This window comes from Acomys russatus, chromosome 17 (genome assembly GCF_903995435.1).
Source record: "Acomys russatus chromosome 17, mAcoRus1.1, whole genome shotgun sequence".
In the NCBI taxonomy this organism is placed as follows: domain Eukaryota; kingdom Metazoa; phylum Chordata; class Mammalia; order Rodentia; family Muridae; genus Acomys; species Acomys russatus.
The window spans coordinates 63,913,191-63,932,540 of NC_067153.1; the positions used below are offsets into that span (position 1 = coordinate 63,913,191).

The 19,350-nt window shown below is 53.7% G+C and overlaps 1 protein-coding gene across 2 annotated transcripts; it reads left to right on the forward strand.

Moving 5' to 3' along the window:
- Positions 1 to 510: 510 nt before the first annotated feature.
- Soat2 (sterol O-acyltransferase 2) lies at positions 511 to 15,453 on the forward strand. 2 transcript variants are annotated; one of them, XM_051160406.1, is made up of 15 exons: positions 511 to 641; positions 1,338 to 1,393; positions 3,750 to 3,886; positions 4,109 to 4,168; positions 4,379 to 4,486; positions 7,566 to 7,842; positions 8,374 to 8,440; positions 8,858 to 8,942; positions 9,539 to 9,584; positions 9,838 to 9,967; positions 13,483 to 13,580; positions 14,055 to 14,153; positions 14,305 to 14,440; positions 14,779 to 14,924; positions 15,101 to 15,453. In XM_051160406.1, exons 1-15 carry the CDS (start codon positions 566 to 568, stop codon positions 15,149 to 15,151), a joined length of 1,572 nt encoding a protein of 523 aa, XP_051016363.1. In that variant the 5' UTR covers positions 511 to 565; the 3' UTR covers positions 15,152 to 15,453. The 2 variants fall into 2 exon arrangements, with proteins under 2 accessions (XP_051016363.1, XP_051016361.1); XM_051160404.1 differs by lacking the exons at positions 511 to 641; positions 9,539 to 9,584; positions 9,838 to 9,967 and having other exon boundaries at positions 1,186 to 1,393; positions 13,483 to 13,660.
- The last annotated feature ends 3,897 nt before the right edge of the window (positions 15,454 to 19,350 follow it).

Below are 19,350 nucleotides of genomic sequence, written 5' to 3' on the forward strand. Positions count from 1 at the left end.
TAACCCAGGGTGTAGGGGAGGCTGACATCCAGGGGCCCTGCTGCCCAGAATCCCTCGAGAGACCTCAACATTACACACGTCACAAATGTTACACATATGTAGCTACAGGCTTCGTCGCGTGCCCTCAGAAGGCTGAATCCTAGGTACATGAGGATGTTTCTAGTCCCCCCTTTACACCTCCCCCTGCCCGTGACCTTCAGTCTTTGTAGAGACAGCCAGGAGGAGCCACACTATGTGATAAGACTGAGGGAGGCAAAGTCCCCCTCCCAACCACATGCACAGATTCACTCCTGAAAATGAGACCGGAAGCCGGACGCAGTGGCTGGGGCAGAGGGGATGTGACATGCAACAGGCAGAGCCCAGCCAGGATCTGAGAAACACAGCCTTCAGATAGCCTATCTAACCTCCTGCCCGCTCCGGGAAAGGACTTTAGTCTCCGGAGCTATCAGATCTCTGAGTGGGACTAGGGCTCCCTAGGTAGGTTGAGGAAGGAAGGAAGGAAGGGAGGAAGGGAGGGAGGAAGAAGACAGACAAGGCTTTGCCTGCTGCCATCCAGACTGGCACCATGGAGCCAAAGGCACCCCAGCCTCGGAGGAGAGAAGGGCTGGGAGAGGAGAGGCAGAAAGGAGCCTGTGGAGAAGGTGAGCTGCCCAGCCCAGCCCCACCCCCATCCCCCCTATCCCCCCACCCCCCTCACCCCCGCAGCAGACACTCAGGCCGGCCTGAGGTGGGTGTGTGGCTGAGAGGAACTTGCTGCTCAGCAACGTTCTTTCTTCTTGCTGTCCTGGGAAGCCAGGGCAGGCAGTTTCTGCCCTCTTCTCCACACCATCCAGACCGGCAAGGGAGGAAAGGGGTGTTCAGAGTGCAGCCTTGCCTTTGTGAAGGGTCCTGTCTCCTGGGTCCCCTGTCTCCAGCAGCAATTGCCTCAGGCTCTTTCTTGCCAATGGTCACACTCATTACCCACATCACCTCCCATTTTTTGTTTTTGTTTTTGGTTTTTGGTTGTTTGGTTGGTTTTGTTTTTGTTTTTCGAGACAGGGTTTCTCTGTGTAGCCTTGATTGTTCTGGACTCACTTGGTAGACCAGGCTGGCCTCGAACTCACAGTGATCCCCCTGCCTCTGCCTCCCGAGTGCTGAGGTTACAGGTGTGCGCCACCGTGCCCGGCCTGTTTTTGTTTGTTTGTTTTTAATTTTAACTTGTTCACGTCACATCCTGATTGCAGCCCCCTTCACTTCTGCTCAGGATCCTAAATACTGACTGGGGGCAGAGAGGTTGATGAGGACACAGAAAGCCTAACTCCACCCTCTCCCGTATCTCTTTTGATTCTCCCTCCTAGGAGACACTAAGACGCACAGAGCCCCAGACTTGGTGCAATGGACCCGACATATGGAGGTGAGGGGTCAGAAAGGTCAGGGGTCACAAAAGTCAAAATGGTCAGGCCTGGACTGGGGCTGGAGTGCTGATCACACTGGGTTTGACCCCCAGCAGCACATAAACCTGGTGTGATGGCATACAGCTATAATCCCAGCACTTGGGAAGCAGAGACAGGGGGGGTCACAAGTTCGAGGTCACCCTCGGCTACACAATAACTTCTGAACCAGCCTGGGCTACAGAGGTTCCTGTCTAAGAAATATAAAGTAAGCCAGGCGGTTGTGGCGCACACCTCAACCCCAGGACTCAAGGAGGCAGAGGCAGGCAGATCTCAGAGTTCAAGTCCAGCCTGGCTAGCTGGAACCCTGTCTGGGGTGGGGTGGGGTGGGGCAAGGAGAGAGAGAGAGAGAGAGAGAGAGAGAGAGAGAGAGAGAGAGAGAGAGGGAGAGAGAGAGAGAGAGAACGGGAAAGTAAAAAGACATAAAAGGATAGGCAGGTCCTAGAAAGGACTGGTTAGATGATAACAAGATTTGCCAGCACTCGGGAGGCAGAGGCAGGGGGATGGCTGTGAGTTCCAGGCCAGCCTGATCTACAAAGCAAGTCCAGGACAGCCAAGGCTACACAGAGAGACCCTGTCTCAAAAAATTTTTAAAAAAGAGAGAGAGATTTGCCCAGGTGTGTTAGTGCACACCTTTAATCCGAATAGGCAGAGGCAGGAGAATCTCTGAGTTTAAGGCCAGCCTGGTCTACAGCAAGAGTTCCAGGGTAGCAGCCAGGCTGCTGTCACACACACACATACACACACACACACACACACACACACACACACACACACAGTTTCCAAGTTCATAGTTAGAATTAAGGCTAATGGAGGGTAGTACTGAAGCCTAAATGTAGTAAAGACCAAAGATAAGACTTTTCTTTTAAAATTTTTATCAGGGCTAGAGAGATGACTCAGAGGTTAAGAGCACTGACTGCTCTTCCAAAGGTCCTGGGTTCAATTCCCAGCAGCCATTATAGTGGCTCATAACCATCTATAATGTGATTTGGTGGCCTCTTCTGGTGTACAGGCATACATGCAGACAGAATATTGTATAAACAATTAATAAATAAATCTTTTAAAAAATAAATAAATAAAATTATCAGTAGTAATATAGTATAGTAGGGGTGTGTGTGTTTGTGTGTGTGCACACATGTCTGTGTGATGAGTGTATATTTTGTGTATGGGTCTGAGTGTGGGGATCTGTATATTGTCTCCGTGTATGTGTATGTGTGTGTCTCTGTGTGTGCACACGTCTCTGTGTATGTGTGCCTTTGTGTGCGCACACACGTCTGTGTGATGTGTATATGTGTTTGTGCACACGTGATGCATGTGCCTGTGTGACTTTCAGAAGTCAGTTCTCTCCCTTCCACTACGGGTTCAGGATCAAAATCGAATCACAAGGCTTGTTCAGTAAAAGCTTTTACGTACTTGGGCAACCTTACCAGCCCCAATTTTTGTATAAATATTTTAAAACTTCATTTAAATTGTCTGGGAACATTGTTTGGATAATGCCAACCTAGATTTCTTTCCCCACCCACAAGTTTAAAATAATCTGTCAGGTTTGTTTACATCTTATGAATTAAAAGTAATTAGGCTAACAAGGCGGTGGTGGCACACGTCTTTAATCCCAGCAGAGGCAGAGGCAGGTGGATCGCTGTGAGTTCGAGGGCAGCCTGGTCTACAAAGTGAGTCCAGGACAGTCAGGGCTTCAGAGAGAGACCCTGTCTCGAAAAACAAAAACCAAACCAGAACATAGGTCTTTGGGCAAAGACCAAGAGTCAGCTGGTGAGTTCTTCCCACTACTGAGGATTGGAGGTGACCTGTCTCAAGTTCTGACCGAGGGAGTGACAGCCCTCCCCTCACCCGTGTTCCCGCTGTCACTCTTCCTCCTCACTCAAGATGGGTTCAAACTCACTGGGCTCCCACATTCTCCTCCCGACAGCTGGGGTCACAGGTGTGTGCTACCACAGCAGCTTCTGATGCGGCTCTTTTGTTTTGTTTTCTGAGACAGGGTCTCTCTGTGTAACCTTGGCTGTCCTGGACTCACTTTGCAGTCCAGGCTGGCCTTGAAGTCACAGCGATCCGCCTGCCTCTGCCTCGAGAGTGCTGGGATTAAAGGCGTGCGCCGCCACCCCAGCGGTGTGATGCAGCTCTTTACTCTCATTGCTGCCCTAAGAAGCCAGACAGAGGTTGGGGCAGCTCTGGGGCCAGGCTTGCCGCATCCTGTTCCCAGCAGTCAACTTGGATGGTTCAGAGAGAAGCTCAGTAAATGGCGGTGAAGGAAAGATGGGTGTCGGGAGGAGCAGCAGGCTGTAGCCTGGCTTTGCCCTCTAGGCTGTGAAGACCCAGTTTCTGGAACAAGCACAGAGGCAGTTGGCAGAGCTGTTGGACCAGGCCATGTGGGAGGCTGTGCAAGCTAAGCCCCAACAAAACAACCCTCCTCTCTCCACCATCCCAGATTCCAGGAGCAAGTGAGTCTGGCCCCCAAGACAGGTGTTCCTCCCAGGCATGCCTGCTGCTCCGTCCTGACCCTGACTTCAGCCTCACTTCTTTTCTCCTGATCGTCCCCGCCTGCCCCCCAACCCTAACCTTCCCCTCCTACCTTTACTCCTCCTTCTTACCTTCCACGTGGCACTGCCCTCCAGCGTCTCTTCTTCCTTTCGGACCCGGTTCTGAAAACCGTCTCCATCTAGGACCCGGGAGTTGCCCCCTGGGAAACGCAAAGTTTTCATCATCCGCAAGTCGCTGCTCGAGTGAGTTGGGCTTTGGTGGTCTGCTGGGAGGGTCTGGAGAGGGTTCCGCCTTGGTGGTGTTGAGAGAGAGAGAGATAAGTCAGGAGGAGGAGGAGAGGCCCCAGCCACAGGCTCGCCCTCTCCCCGGGTCCCACATCCCTCCCGGAGGAGCTCACAGTGCCGGAGCTCCTGTGCAGGTGCTGCAGACCCTTCCTCTCCCGCCCCTTCCAGTGAGCTGATGGAGGTGCAACACTTCCGAACCATCTACCACATGTTCATCGCAGGCCTCTGCGTCTTGATCATCAGTACCCTGGCCATTGACCTCATTGACGAGGGCAGGTAGGTCCCTCCTGAGACTGCGGCCTCATCAGACTCTTCCCGCCCCGCCACGCCCCCGCCACGCCCCCGCCACGCCCCCACCCCTAACCCTAACCCCTTCCCACACCTGGCTTGGGCTGTCTCTTAACTGCTGAGCCTTCTGTGGATGCCTCCTTCCCAAGCAACTAAGATTATGGTGAGCCACCAGGCCTGGCTGTTTCGTTCATTGTTGTTGGTTTTTGTTTGTTTGTTTTGAGACAGGGTTTCTCTGTGTAGCCCTGGCTGTCCTGGACTCACTCTGAGGCTGACCTCAAACTCAGAGATCCACCCTCCTCTGCCTCCTGAGTGCTGGGATTAAAGGCTGTGCCACCACTACCACTGCCCAGCAGGCCTGGTGGGGTTTTGTTTAATAGTTTGAGTTTGCTGTAGACATATTCATATGTCTGTAAGAACCCACAAGATCCACACCGTGGAGGTGTTTATAAGTGAGACACTGTGTCTGATTTTACAAGCAATTTTTGTTATCTTTCTGTGTCAACCTATTGGTTTCAGTGACAAAAAAAAAAGTGCCGGGTTTTGTTCATGCAGCCCTGTACTGGCAGCTGTTAAAGTGGCTCCCAGTGTTTGTCGTTTTGTTTGAGATGTGATCTCACAGCCCAGGCTGGACTCGAAGTTGATAGACAGCTTTATTTCTCACCTCTTGAGTGCTGGGATTCCAGGGGTACAGCGCCTGGTTTGCGCCACGCTGGGGATTCAACCAGGAGCTACACGCAGCATCCTAGGCGAGCTCTCTACCAACTAATGCACACCCTCAGACCCATTTCCGTATTTCACCTTCATAAGTCATACATTTTAATTTTATTTTTTATTTTTTAAATATTTATTTATTTATTACTTATACAGTGTTCTGCCTGCATGTACACCTACAGGCCAGAGGAGGGCATCAGATCACATGATAGATGATTGTGAGACACCATGTGGTTGCTGGGAATTGAACTCAGGACCTCTGGAAGAGCAGTCAGTGCTCTTAACCGCTGAGCCATCTCTCCAGCACATTTTAATTTTAATTTTATTTATTTGTTTATTTTTTTATTTGGTTTCTTGAGACAGGGTTTCTCTGTGTAGCCTTGGCTGGTCTTGGACTCACTTTGTAGACCAGTTGGCTTCGAACTCGCAGTGATCCGCCAGTCTCTGCCTCCCGAGTGCTGATTTTAATTTTTTTTTTTTTTTTTTTTTTTTTTTTTTTTTTTTGAGACAGAGTTTCTCTGTGTAGCCTTGGCTGTCCTAGACTCACTTTGTAGACCAGGCTGGCCTCGAACTCACAGCAATCCGCCTGCCTCAGCCTCCCAAGTGCTGGGATTAAAGGCGTGCGCCACCACGCCTGGCTGCTTATTTTAATTTTTAAATTTAATTTTACATGTATGGATGTTTTGCCTGTATGTCTGTGCATCACATGTGCCCAAAGAGGCCAGAGGGGGGCACTGACTGTATCCCCTGTAACTGGAGTTGCAGATGGCTGTGAACCAGCATGTGGGCCCAGTGCTCGGAACTGAACCAGGAAGAGCTCTTAGCCACTGATCCGTCTCTCCTTATTCCCTAACAATAAGCTGCTGCTGCTTCTTTCTTCTTCGGGCAAGGTCTTTCTTTCTTTCTTTCTTTTTAAATGTTATTTTATGTGCATTGGTGTTTTGCCTGAGTGTATGACTGTGTAAGGGTGTCAGATCCCCTGGAACTGGAGTTACACACAGTTGTGTGCTGCCATGTGGTTGCTGGGAATTGAACCTGGGTCCTCTGGAAGTGTAGTTAGTACTCTTAACCGCTAAGCTATCTCTCTAGCCCTGAGACAAGGTCTTTCTATGTCCTAGATAGTCTAGGACTTTCCACCCTTTATTTATTTATTTATTTATTTATTTATTTATTTATTTTTATATTTATTTATTTATTTATTTTGGTTTTTTGAAACAGGGTCTCTCTGTGTAGCCTTTGCTGTCCTGGACTCGCTTGTAGACCAGGCTGGCCTCGCATGCTCCACCACACCTGGCTTTTTTCTAAAAATTAAAAAAATAAAAAAAAATTTGGTGGCTTTCCGGCCTCTTGCTTCAGCTTCTGAGGTAGCTGAGAGTTCAAGCAAGCACCAGTAAGTCCACCCAGGCAAGCAAGCGCCAGTAAGTCCACCCAGGCAAGCAAGGAGCACAGAGCACTTTACTAGCCTAGGCCTGCAATTGTAGACACTCTGGAAGGACCAGATTAATAATAACAAAAAATTAAACCAAAGCTCACCTGAGCTCCTCACACACTAATGGCCTGAGGGCTTCTACGGCACTGACAGTGACCCATGGCTCCAAAGGTCACTTAGAGCAAACCTGTCCCAGGACTGTGTCTCTGAGGCAAGGGCGGGTCTGCTCTGCCAGAGTTGGGCAGAACCCCGGGACCCACTTGAACACTCTAAAAGCACAGCCTTTCTTTTTTAGGGGGGGGTTGGGTTTTCTGGGGGGGGTTGGTTGTTTTTGTTTGTTCGTTTGTTTTTTGTTTTTTCGAGACAGGGTTTCTCTGCGTAGCCTTAGCTGTGCTGGACTCACTTTGTAGACCAGGCTAGCTTCCAACTTACAGCAATCCACCTGCTTCTGCCTCCCGAGTGCTGGGTTAAAGGCGGGAGCCACCAATGCCCGGCCAACTAAGGGTTCTTGAAAGGCTGTGCTTGCCAGGCAATGGTGGCGCTTGCCTTTAATCCCAGCCCTCGGGAGGCAGAGGCAGGTGGATCGCTGTGAGTTCGAGGCCAGCCTGGTCTACAACGTGAGTGCAGGACAGCCAAGGCTACACAAAGAGAAGTTAGCTTGGGATCTAGCTGAGCGGGGCGAGACCTTGCTTAGCACTCACGAAACCCTGGGTCTGACCCCAGCACTTCATGAACCGGACAAGGTGACCTATGCCTGTAATCCTGGGGCTAAGGAGGTGGAGGCAAGAATAGAAACTCAAAGTCATCCTCGGCTACATCAAGTGAGCTCACGGCCAGGTTGGGATACAGGAGCACATGAGAGTTGTCTGTCTGGAAACAAAGCGTAAACAAAAGCCCTCAGTTTGCTCCGTTCCGCCCTCGCAGGCTGATGCTGGAGTTCGACCTCCTCATCTTCAGCTTCGGACAGCTGCCCTTGGCGCTGATGACGTGGGTTCCTATGTTCCTGTCCACGCTGCTAGTGCCCTACCAGACCCTGCGGCTGTGGGCCAGGCCGCGCGCCGGGGGCGCATGGATGCTGGGGGCCGGCCTGGGCTGCGCGCTGCTGGCCGCCCACACCGCCGTGCTCTGCATCCTCCCGGTTCACGTGGCGGTGAAGCGCCAGCTCCCGCCCGCCTCGCGCTGCGTGCTGGTCTTTGAGCAGGTGAGGACCCTGGGCGGGGGTGGGCGGGGGGGAGGTCTCCGGGACCAGGTCCACGGAGAGTGGGCACCGGTACTGCATTGGCAGGGGAGGAGCTAGCCCGGTTTGGGAACCTGCGAGCTAGTTCTGAGAAAAGCACAGGAAAGCAGTCGCTGGGTAGCACTGTGAGTCTGAGGGTTGGCGGGATGCAGACTGCCCTGTCCCCGTTTACTCTTGGTCCCAACACTATCTGAGTTAAGCTACAAAGTCATGACAAAAAAAGAAAAAGAAAGAAAGAAAGAAAAGAAAAGAAAACAGCCGGGCTGTGGTGGCGCACGCCTTTAATCCTTTAAGCACTCGGGAGGCAGAGGCAGGGGTATCCCTGTGAGTTCGAGGCCAGCCTGGTCTACAAAGTGAGTCCAGGACAGCCAAGGCTACACAGAGAAACAATGTACCGTGGGCTTCCGCCAGGCAGGTCTTGAATTGGCCTGAGTACGGAGAGGTTGAAGTGATTTCTCAGAGCCACACAGCAGCTTGGTCTCTCTCCCACCTCAGGTCAGATTTCTGATGAAAAGCTACTCCTTCCTGAGAGAGACAGTGCCTGGAGTCTTCTGTGTCAGAGGTGAGCTGTCCGCTGACCCCTGTGAACTGGACGCTCTTGGCTGCTTGCATTAAGCTGGAGGACACCAAGCTGCCTGCCATTCACAAGCTGGCCGTCCTTTAGCTGCACTGCGAGGCCTTAGTCACGCGCACTCTGAGGCCCGCTTCTGAGAGAACCACTGTCACCCAGACCTTCTGGTGCCTTCCAGCTCCCAGGCCCAATCTGGAAAGGCAGGGACTGGAGGGAACCAGGGCAGAGGGGAAGGAGAATGGGCTGTGGGCCCCTAAGGGGACCGTGGCTGCCACAGGTCTGCAAGGAGCTGGTTCAGCCCCACTGAGAGTGCACACCCTGGATCCCTCCTTAGTCCAACTCCCCTGGTCACTACAAAAGTTCTGTCTGCCCTCCCCGCCTTAACCCACCCTTTTCACTCCTGCCCAGGAAAAGGTATCTGCGCCCCCAGTTTCTCCAGCTACCTCTACTTTCTCTTCTGCCCTACACTCATCTACAGAGAGACATACCCCAGGTAAGACCCACCTGCCCTCCTCCCAGGCCTAGGAAGGGCGGTGCCCTTCTCCCACGGGCACTAAAAGGTACAGGCTGTCTCTTCCTCCGTCCCCCACATCCCTGTGATCTACTGTACTGAAAGATCCACTGAGGTCTGTCCTCCACAGCCCTGGAACTGTATGGCTGGCACACTTCTGTGACACTCAAAGTAAGCATACACTTACTGTGTTTGCTCTGGGAAATCCAAAGTGTTCTAGATACCCCCACACACAACTACAATCACCCCAGGGACTCCACTCAGGCCTGTGCAATGGAGGGAACATCAGAAAAAGGGCTGAAGGCCTGAGCTGAGAATCTCTCTCTCTCTCTCTCTGTCATACACACACACACACACACACACACACACACACACACACACACACACACACACGCTGGGCGTGGTGGCGCACGCCTTTAATCCCAGCACTCAGGAGGCAGAGGCAGGCGGATCGCTGTGAGTTCAAGGCCAGCCTAGTCTACAAAGCGAGTCCAGGACAGCTAAGATAACATAGAGGAACCCTGTCTCAAAAAACCAAACAAAAGGATGAAAATTTTGTGTCCCTATCACTGCTGCAGGACACCCAGCATCAGGTGGAACTATGTGGCCAAGAACTTCGCCCAGGTCAGAAGATGGGGCAGTAGACGGCTGTGACTCATGGTGGCTTAGAGGTGGGGGGTGGCACATGCCTGTAATCCCAGCACTCGGGAGGCAGAGGCAGGCAGATCGCTGTGAGTTCGAGGCCAGCCTGGTCTACAGAGGGAGTCCAGGACAGCCAAGGCTACACAGAGAAACCCTGTCTTGGGAAAAACAAAACAGTTGGGGAGGATGGGGAGGAGGCAGGGGCCCAAGGCCGTGCGCTCTGGTCTGTCTGCAGGCCCTGGGCTGTGTGCTCTATGCCTGCTTCATCCTGGGCCGCCTCTGTGTCCCGGTCTTTGCCAACATGAGCCGGGAACCCTTTAGCACCCGTGCCTTGCTGCTCTCCATCCTGCACGCCACAGGGCCAGGTGAGGACATCAACGTGGTGGGGAAAGGCTGTGGCCTGCCCTGAGAAAGGCTTGCTTGGGAAAGCTTCGCTCTGTCCCTGAATCCCTTCCACACGCGCCCACTCCTGTCCGTGCTCACACTGCCACCATCTCGTAGCCTGTCCCTGCTCACACTGCCATCATCTCGTAGCCTGTCCCTGCTCACACTGCCATCATCTCGTAGCCTGTCCGTGTTCACACCGCCACCATCTCGTAGCCTGTCTGTGTACACACGCGCCCACTCCTGTCCGTGCTCACACTGCCACCATCTCGTAGCCTGTCCCTGCTCACACTGCCATCATCTCGTAGCCTGTCCGTGCTCACACAGCCACCATCTTGTAGCCTGTCTGTGTTCACACTGCCACCATCTCGTAGCCTGTCCCTGCTCACACTGCCATCATCTCGTAGCCTGTCCCTGCTCACACTGCCATCATCTCGTAGCCTGTCCGTGCTCACACAGCCACCATCTTGTAGCCTGTCTGTGTTCACACTGCCACCATCTCGTAGCCTGTCCCTGCTCACACTGCCATCATCTCGTAGCCTGTCCCTGCTCACACTGCCATCATCTCGTAGCCTGTCCGTGTTCACACCGCCACCATCTCGTAACCTGTCTGTGTTCACACTGCCACCATCTCGTAGCCTGTCCCTGCTCACACTGCCATCATCTCGTAGCCTGTCCGTGCTCACACAGCCACCATCTCGTAGCCTGTCTGTGTTCACACTGCCACCATCTCGTAGCCTGTCCGTGTTCACACCGCCACCATCTCGTAACCTGTCTGTGTTCACACTGCCACCATCTCGTAGCCTGTCCCTGCTCACACTGCCATCATCTCGTAGCCTGTCCGTGCTCACACAGCCACCATCTCGTAGCCTGTCTGTGTTCACACTGCCACCATCTCGTAGCCTGTCCGTGTTCACACCGCCACCATCTCGTAACCTGTCTGTGTTCACACTGCCACCATCTCGTAGCCTGTCCGTGTTCACACAGCCACCATCTTGTAGCCTGTCTGTGTTCACACAGCCACCATCTCGTAGCCTGTCCGTGTTCACACCGCCACCATCTCCTAACCTGTCTGTGTTCACACTGCCACCATCTCGTAGCCCGCTAACACAGCCCCCCATCATCACTCATAGTTTCTCTCTCTGGCTTGGGCCTGGTTGTGCCGCTCAGATGAAGTCACTCCTACAAGTTAGTCATCAACGACCCTGCTTCAAAAGCCCTGCCTGCTGCCTGCTGCCTTCCTGCTGCCTGCCCGCCTGTTGCCTGCCTGCTGCCTGCCCGCCTGCTGCCTGCTGCCTGTCTGCTGCCTGCCTGCCTGCCTGTTGCCTGCCTGCCTTCTGCACTGGGGAAGTGAACCTAAGGCCTCATACAAGGCAGACAAATGCTTTACACCCGAGCTATATCCCTGTTTTTTTGCGTTTTCGAAACCGGGTTTCTCTGTGTAGCCTTAGCTGTCCTGGACTCACTTTGTAGACCAGGCTGGCCTCGAACTCACAGAGATCCACCTGCCTCTGCCTCCAGAGTGCTAGGATTAAAGGCGTGTGCCATCTCCTCCAGACTATGTTTGCTTGGTTCCGGGACAGCTTCTGCCCAGGCCTTAAACTCAATTCTCCTGCCTCATTATCCCAAGTAGCTGGGCTTCCGGGCCGGGAATGCCCTTTCTCCACTTTCCAGCTATGGAATTGGAGGCTCCTGGCTAAGATGCTCCTCTCTGAAAAGCTTTTCTGCCCCCTCCTCTCCTCTTCGAATTTTAAAAAATTATTTATTTTTATTTTATGTGCACTGGTGTTTTGCCTGCATGTATGTCTGTGTGAGGGTGTCAGATCTTGAGTTACAGACAGTTGTGAGCTGTCATGTGGGTGCTAGGAATTGAACCCGGGTCCTTCGGAAGAACAGTCAGTGCTCTTAACTGCTGAGCCATCTCTCCAGCCCCTAATTTTTATTTTATTGCATATACTTATTTACTTCTTCGAGGTAACGCCTTCGTACGCTGCTCAGGCTATGCTCAGCCTCCTTGGTTCACATGATCCTCCTGTCTCACCTCCTAGTGGCCGGGACTGCATGGGTGCTGCCTTAGACTTTTTCAGCCTTTAGTTACAGTGATCCACTCAGTCCTTGCTCTGTGTCACATGCCCGTGACACGGCTGGTTGGCCCCATCACATGCCCGTGACACCGCTGGTTGGCCCCATCACATGCCCGTGACACCGCTGGTTGGCCCCATCACATGCCCGTGACACCGCTGGTTGGCCCCATCACATGCCCGTGACACCGCTGGTTGGCCCCATCACATGCCCGTGACACCGCTGGTTGGCCCCATCACATGCCCGTGACACCGCTGGTTGGCCCCATCAACATGCCCTTGACACCGCTGGTTGGCCCCATCACATGCCCGTGACACCGCTGGTTGGCCCCATCACATGCCTGTGACACCGCTGGTTGGCCCCATCACATGCCTGTGACACCACTGGTTGGCCCCATCACTAGTTCCCGTTACACCTGACTGCGATCGATCGTGGTATGGGTTTTCAGCCTCTGTGTGTCTGTCTCAGTATTGTGAATTTCGAAAGGCCAGGGACACTGTGAGTCTGTACTTCTGATTTTCAGGCCTAGTGTAGGTGCCAAGCCCAGTGGCAAACGTGTCAATTAAGGAACGCACAAAAGGGCCGGGCAGTAGTGGGCCCATGCCTTTAGTCCCAGCACTTGGGAGGTGGAGGCAGGTGGATCGCTGTGAGTTCGAGGCCAGCCTGGTCTAAAAAGCGAATCCAGGACAACCAAGGCTATACAGAGAAACCCTGTCACAAACAAAAACAAGCAAAGGAATGCACGGCGGATAAATGAGTGCTCGCTAAATGTTGGGCCCCTGGCTGGGCAAAGGCTCTAGAGAGCCCAGTCGGGGCTGCGGGGCTGTGTGGCTGCGGCGTTGCGGGGCAGCAGGGTTGCGGGGCAGCAGGACAGCGGGGCTGCGGGGCTGTGGGACAGCGGGACTGCGGGGCTGCGGGGCTTCGGGACTGCGGGGCTGCGGGACAGTGGGGCTGTGGGGCTGCGGGACAGCGGGGCTGCGGGACAGTGGGGCTGTGGGGCTGCGGGACAGCGGGGCTGCGGGACAGTGGGACAGCAGGGCTGCGGGACAGCGGGGCTGCGGGACAGCGGGGCTGAGGGGCTGCAGGACTGCGGGGCTGTGGGGCTGCGGGGCTGTGTGGCTGCGGCGTTGCGGGGCAGCGGGGTTGTGGGGCAGCAGGACAGCGGGGCTGCGGGGCAGTGGGACTGTGGGACAGCGGGGCTGCGGGGCAGTGGGACTGCGGGGCTGCGGGGCTTCGGGGCTTCGGGACAGTGGGGCTGCGGGACAGCGGGGCTGCGGGACAGCGGGACAGCGGGGCTGTGGGGCTGCGGGGCAGCGGGGCTGTGGGGCTGTGGGGCTGCGGGGCTGCGGGGCTGCAGGACTGCGGGGCAGCGAGGCTGCACAGCTGCAGCTGCACCTCTGGTCCTGCCCGCTAGGCATCTTCATGCTGCTCCTCATCTTCTTCGCCTTCCTGCACTGCTGGCTCAACGCCTTCGCCGAGATGCTGCGATTCGGAGACAGGATGTTCTACCGGGTGCGGCCTGGACCGGGGACCAGCTGAGCGCCGTAGCTGGGGAGGTTGACCAAGGGTCCCAAGGGAAGAGGGTGGGTGTGGTGGGTGTCACCTGCTTGTGCTGTTGGTTTCTGCCAATGAAAGCGAACCTGGGCGCGGGCGGCGGCGGGGGGGGGGGAGGGGCGTGTCTCTGGCGATTAAAGCAAACCTTGGGGTGGGGGACAGGGGGGGGGGGGGGCATTGAGGATGAAGCCAGCCTGCACCTCTAAGCACCCAGGGCTGAGGGCCTTTGTGTGGAAGGTGTGATAAGATCCTTTCCTCTTGAGTGGACAGATCCAGGCGGGGGGGTGGAAGGGGGCCCCAGGCTGGAAGAGGGGGCTGAGAGAGTGTTGCTGTCTCAGTGTGGCAGAGCGCCCAGAGCATACAGGTACCGGGAGGAGAGGGGAACCGCAGTAGCTCGGGCCTGAGGTCTCACCTCGACCGCTCTTTCCCCAGGACTGGTGGAACTCCACTTCCTTCTCCAACTACTACCGGACCTGGAACGTGGTGGTCCACGACTGGCTGTACAGCTATGTGTATCAAGACGGGCTGTGGGTACGGGCTGTGCACACGCCTCAGTTCTCACAGTACCCAGCAAAGGGCTGGCCCTCTGACCCCAAACCCCACATCCTTTCTGGCTTTTTGGGAAGGGAGGGTTTCTCTGAGAGTGCTGTGGGAGACCCACTGCTTCTTTCCTGCCCACCAGCTTTTGGGCAGGAGGGCCCGCGGGGTGGCCATGCTGGGAGTGTTCCTGGTGTCCGCGGTGGTGCATGAATACATCTTCTGCTTTGTCCTGGGCTTCTTCTACCCCGTCATGCTCATGCTCTTCCTCGTGGTCGGGGGTGAGTTCAGCCTTTGTGGCCCTAGAGGGGAGGCAGCTGGCGGGAGGAGGCCGGGCTGCTCGCTGTTCTGCAGTAGCTGGGTCTGGATGACCCTGGAAGGCGATATGCATGCCTGAGGGCCCCCGGGGAGCCGCTCTGGATGTGGAGGGGATGGCGAAAGCTCGGTGTGGCTGGGAAATACAGCCTGTGGTTCAGGAGGTCAGAGGTCACTGAGCAATTCAGATTACTCCCAGTCCCTGGAGACCTTCAGGAGTTTGTGAAGATCTCCTCTGGGGCGGGGCAGGAAGGAGACCGGGCTCAGGACCGGAACTGGAATGACAGCCTGCCTCCTGCCCTAGGACTGCTGAACTTCACCATGAACGACCGTCACAGGGGTCCATCCTGGAACGTCCTGATGTGGGTCCTGCTCTTCCTGGGCCAGGGCATCCAGGTCAGCCTGTACTGCCAGGAGTGGTATGCTCGGCGACACTGTCCCTTGTCCCAGGTAAGACAGTGGCCGTTCCCAGGTCCCCATCCAAGATAGAACATCCGGTAGCCAGCCCCTTTGTGCTCAGGTTCAGTCGCTATGGTCAGGGACGGGCAAGGCTGGGGGAGGGGACTCATGTTTCAGATGCGTCACCAAAAGCAACCTCACTCACGATCTACCCTTTCGTGGCACAGACAACGTTCTGGGGGCTGGTGACACCTCGATCTTGGTCCTGCCACCCGTAGAGGTCAAGGCTCCATGCTGTCAGAGCATCAAGCTCTTCTCTACCTGCAAAGCCCGGGGCCGGGCCTCCGCCTACCCCACCCGGGGTCAGGACTTGCACTCAGGACCTGCCAGGGGCCACAGGGGCTCAGGCACACACGTCGGTGGGCAGCGACTGGAGCACCGCTCTCTGTGGGCTGGGCACAGCTTGTCGTCTTGCCCATGGCTCTCCAGGTGTGAGGAGACTCAGAGGAACAAGGGCCACCCAAGTGTGACGTGCGTTTGGTTCCTTCCACCCTCACAATGCAACAATAAAACCTTTGTCTCCTTTCCACTCATTTGTGATCTGGTGGAAAACCCGCTTTTATTATTGTTTTGATTTGTTGTTGTTGTTGTTGTTGTTGTTAGTTTGACTTTTGGTTTTGTGGGCTTTTTGTTTTATTTCACTTTGTTTCTAGGCAGGATCTTACTATTTAGCTCGAGGACTGGACTCAAACCTGATATATAAACAAGGCTGGCTGAAAACTCACAGAGATCCCCCTGCCTCTGCCTCTCAAGTGCTGGGAATCAAGGTATAAGCCCATTACTCCTGGGGAAAATGCACTTTGTGAACACATGACCTTACAAACAATTATATGGTGAAAGGCTCATGTGTCCATAAAGCGCACACACACAACACATACACACGCATGTGCACAGAACACATACACACAGTGCACACACACAACACACACATACATACATACACATGCGCACACACACAGGAGTATATTTCTCTGTGTACTGTATACTTCCCTAAAGGCATTTTCTAGCAAAAAGAGTTAAGACATTTTTCAGGGAGGAGCTGGAGAGATGTGCCACTGGTTAACAGTTTCTACTGCTCCTGCGGAGAGGATCTGAGTTCAAGTTCCCAGCAGCCATATCTAGAGGCTCAGGACATGTAATGGCAGCTCCAAGAGATCTGACACCCTCTATGGCCTGGGTGAGGCCATGCACTCCAGTGTGCAAACCACAGTCACACACAGGTACACTTGATGAAAAAGCAATCAGGTTGGGACTGGAGAGATGGCTCAGTGGTTGAGGGCACTGACTGCTCTTCCAGAGGTCCTGAGTTCAATTCCTGGCAAACACATGGTGGCTCACAACCATCTATAATGAGATCTGATGCCCTCTTCTGGTGTGCAGGTGTACATGTAAGCAGAGCACTGTATACATAGTAAATAAATAAATCTTTAAAAAAATAATCAAGTACTATACTCTCTTCCTAACCTCTCTATACACTGTTTTGTTTTGTTATTTAAGACAGGGTCTCTCTGTGTAGCCTTGGCTGTCCTGGACTCACTTTGTAGACCAGGCTGGCCTCGAACTCACAGAGATCCACCTGCCTCTGCTTCCCAAGTGCTGGGAGCACAGGCGTGCGCCACCTTGTCTGGCCACTCTTAAATAGCTTCTCTTTCCTGTCTGTGCTCGTGAGAGTTGGATGGTACTATCTTTTTTGCTTATTCTGTCATAGCTTTCTTTGGTTCTGCCCCTCAATTAGATGTCATTGTTTGGGATCAAAAGTGTCTGGTGTCTATATTCCAGCCGGAGGGATTATGGGTGTGTATTCCAGTGAGACGGGTTAAAGTTGTGCACTAAGGGTGTGTCTGTATCCCAGCTGGATTGCACAGACCTAGGTCTTTGCATGTGATCCCTTGCCAGAGCAGCCATGTTGCTGGATTACAGTTCCTCTCCGCTACCCGCAGGCACTGATTGGCGTTTTGCCTGTAGGAGGGTTGAATCCTCTAAAACTGGCATGACGGTCAGCTGTGAGCTGCCACGTGGTGCTGGGAATTTAACCGGGGTCCTCTGGAAGAGCAGCTGGTGTTCTTAACTGCCGTCAATCCAGCCCCTTCTTTTTTTTTTTTTTAATGTGGTGTGTGTGAGAGAGAGAGACAGACAGACAGACAGACAGAGGGGGGGGGGGGGAGACAGAGAGACAGAGAGAGAGAGAGAGGGAGGGAGGGAGGGTAGGTGGGTGCGCATGTGATCAGATGTACCTGTGTAGGGCAGAGGGCAACCTATGGGAGTCTCCCATTCTCTCTTTCCATCGTGTAGTTTCCCCAGGGATTGAATTTAGGATGTCACATCATTGTCAGCAGGAACCTTTACCAGCTAGGCCATCTTGCCAGCCCCAGAATAAAACTTATTGCCTTGAACTGTAGAGCAAACTCTTTCCTCCCAAGTTGCCTTTGGTGACGAAGGATGTGTCATCCCAGCAAGAGAAACACGGCTAAGGGCAGAGGCTTGGTCAGCGGTGTGACCATGAGCAGAGTGAAGAATCAGAGAGAGCAAAACGCCACATAAATACATATATACATCAGCAAACCTAAAAATAGAAAAAATGGGAGGTGGGGGAGACAGCCTGAGGCCAGGGAGACTGCTGGGGTGGGGTGGGGTGGGGCGCCAGCATCTATGTATGCCAGACAACCTGAGAGCAACCCAAGGATCCCACAAAGTGGCAGGAGGGAACCAACTCTTGAGCTATTCCTTGGCTTCCTTTTTTGTTTTTGTTTTTGTTGTTGGTGGTGGTTGGTTGGGTTTTTTGTTTTGTTTTGTTTTTGAGACAGGGTTTCTCTGTGCAGGCTTGGCTGCTCTGGACTCACTTTGTAGACCAGGCTGGCCTCGAACTCACAGCGACCCACCTGTCTCTGCCTCCCGAGTGTATTTTTGATATTATAATTTGGTGGGATAACCCATACATATCGTAACAGCGGCTATGGAAAATAAGTCCCTGCATTCTGAATCAACTGCTGTGCCCACATGGCCAGGCTAGCAGGATATGTAAATGTTGGTCACCACCTCACAGGCGGTGGTGAAGTTGACAACCCTCAGCACCAAGTGGCTTTTTACGTAGTGGCTGAAGCTGAGGCAGAACTACAGGGAGAACAGCGCAGGCAGGAGACAGAAGCAATGGCCGGAGCGGGGGCCGGCGGAGGTAAGGCAAAGTGAGCCATGCTGCGAGGCTACGTTTATCAGGCTAGCTGAGGGACGGTCCCAGCGAACAGGCCAAATGCCTGACACATGCAGATGCCTCCGTGTCTTTATTATTTAACCTCAGGTGGGTCCCCCAGAAGCCCCACAATACTGACTGCATCATCTCACCCTTCCCTTTCCTCCCTCCAAGCCCTCCTACGCACCACTCCTTGCTCTCATTTAAATTCAGGATCTCCCTTTTCTTATGTATACAGAACACTGTGCACATAATTTATTATTATGTATGCAGTGCTCTGCCTGCCCATACACCTGCAGGCCAGAAGAGGGCACCAGATCACAGTACAGATGGTTGTGAGCCACCATGTGGTTGCTGGGATCTGAACTCAGGACCTTTGGGAGAGCAGGTGGCGCTCTTAACCACTGAGCCATCTCTCCAGCCCATGGTCTCCTTTTTCACTGATCATGCATGCGTGTACATGTATATACACATATACACCTAAATGCAGCCTGCTCAGTCCGTATGTCACTTGCATGTGTTTTCAAGGCTGACAGTTTGTTACTGGACAGGCAGTCGGTGCGCTCGCTCTATTTCTCCCTCTCAGCATTCCTTAGCCACCTGTGGTTCTCCGTACAGGGCTGAGGCCTTGCTGGCTTACCCCCCCCCCCCACCTTCTATCCTGATTCCACCATTATTCTGTAACTAAAGTTTCCTTTACTATTTTACTCATTAGGGTAGGTGCAGGTCAGGTGCTCAGATCGGCAAATACCTGTCTTTCTTTTTTTGTGGGGGGGGGAAGGGTTTCAAGACAGGGTTTCTCTGTGTAGCCTTGGCTGTCCTGGACTTACTTTATAGACCAGGCTGGCCTTGAACTCACAGCAATCCACCTGCCTCTGCCTCCTGAGTGCTAGGATTAAAGGCGTGCACCACCACTGCCAGGCCAATATCTTTCTTTTTAAAGTGAGTTTCACATTCATACATTTGTGTGTGTGTGTGTGTGTGTGTGTGTGTGTGTGTGTGTGTGTGTACTCGCACATGCTCATGGGTACATAAGTCAGAGAACACCACACAGGAATCAGTTCTCTCCTACCATGTGGATTCCAGGGACTCAAATCAGTCCCCCAAGGCCACACACCCCCTTCCTGAACGCTTCTTCTGCTGTGTGAGCGTCTGGGTCCCCTGCCAAGCTGATCTGTCTCCCTTTGTCAGTAACTTTTTTCTGTGACCTCAGAACCTGGGCGTTTCTAT

What these genes read in the sequence shown, in the direction of transcription:
- Soat2 (XM_051160406.1), top strand. Translation starts at nt 566, where the DNA reads ATGGAGCCAAAGGCACCCCAGCCTCGGAGGAGAGAAGGGCTGGGAGAG. An exon ending in ATCCGCAAGTCGCTGCTCGA is followed by an intron (nt 4,169 to 4,378) that starts GTGAGTTGGGCT and finishes CGCCCCTTCCAG; the next exon opens with TGAGCTGATGGAGGTGCAAC. An exon ending in GAGACAGGATGTTCTACCGG is followed by an intron (nt 13,581 to 14,054) that starts GTGCGGCCTGGA and finishes CTCTTTCCCCAG; the next exon opens with GACTGGTGGAACTCCACTTC.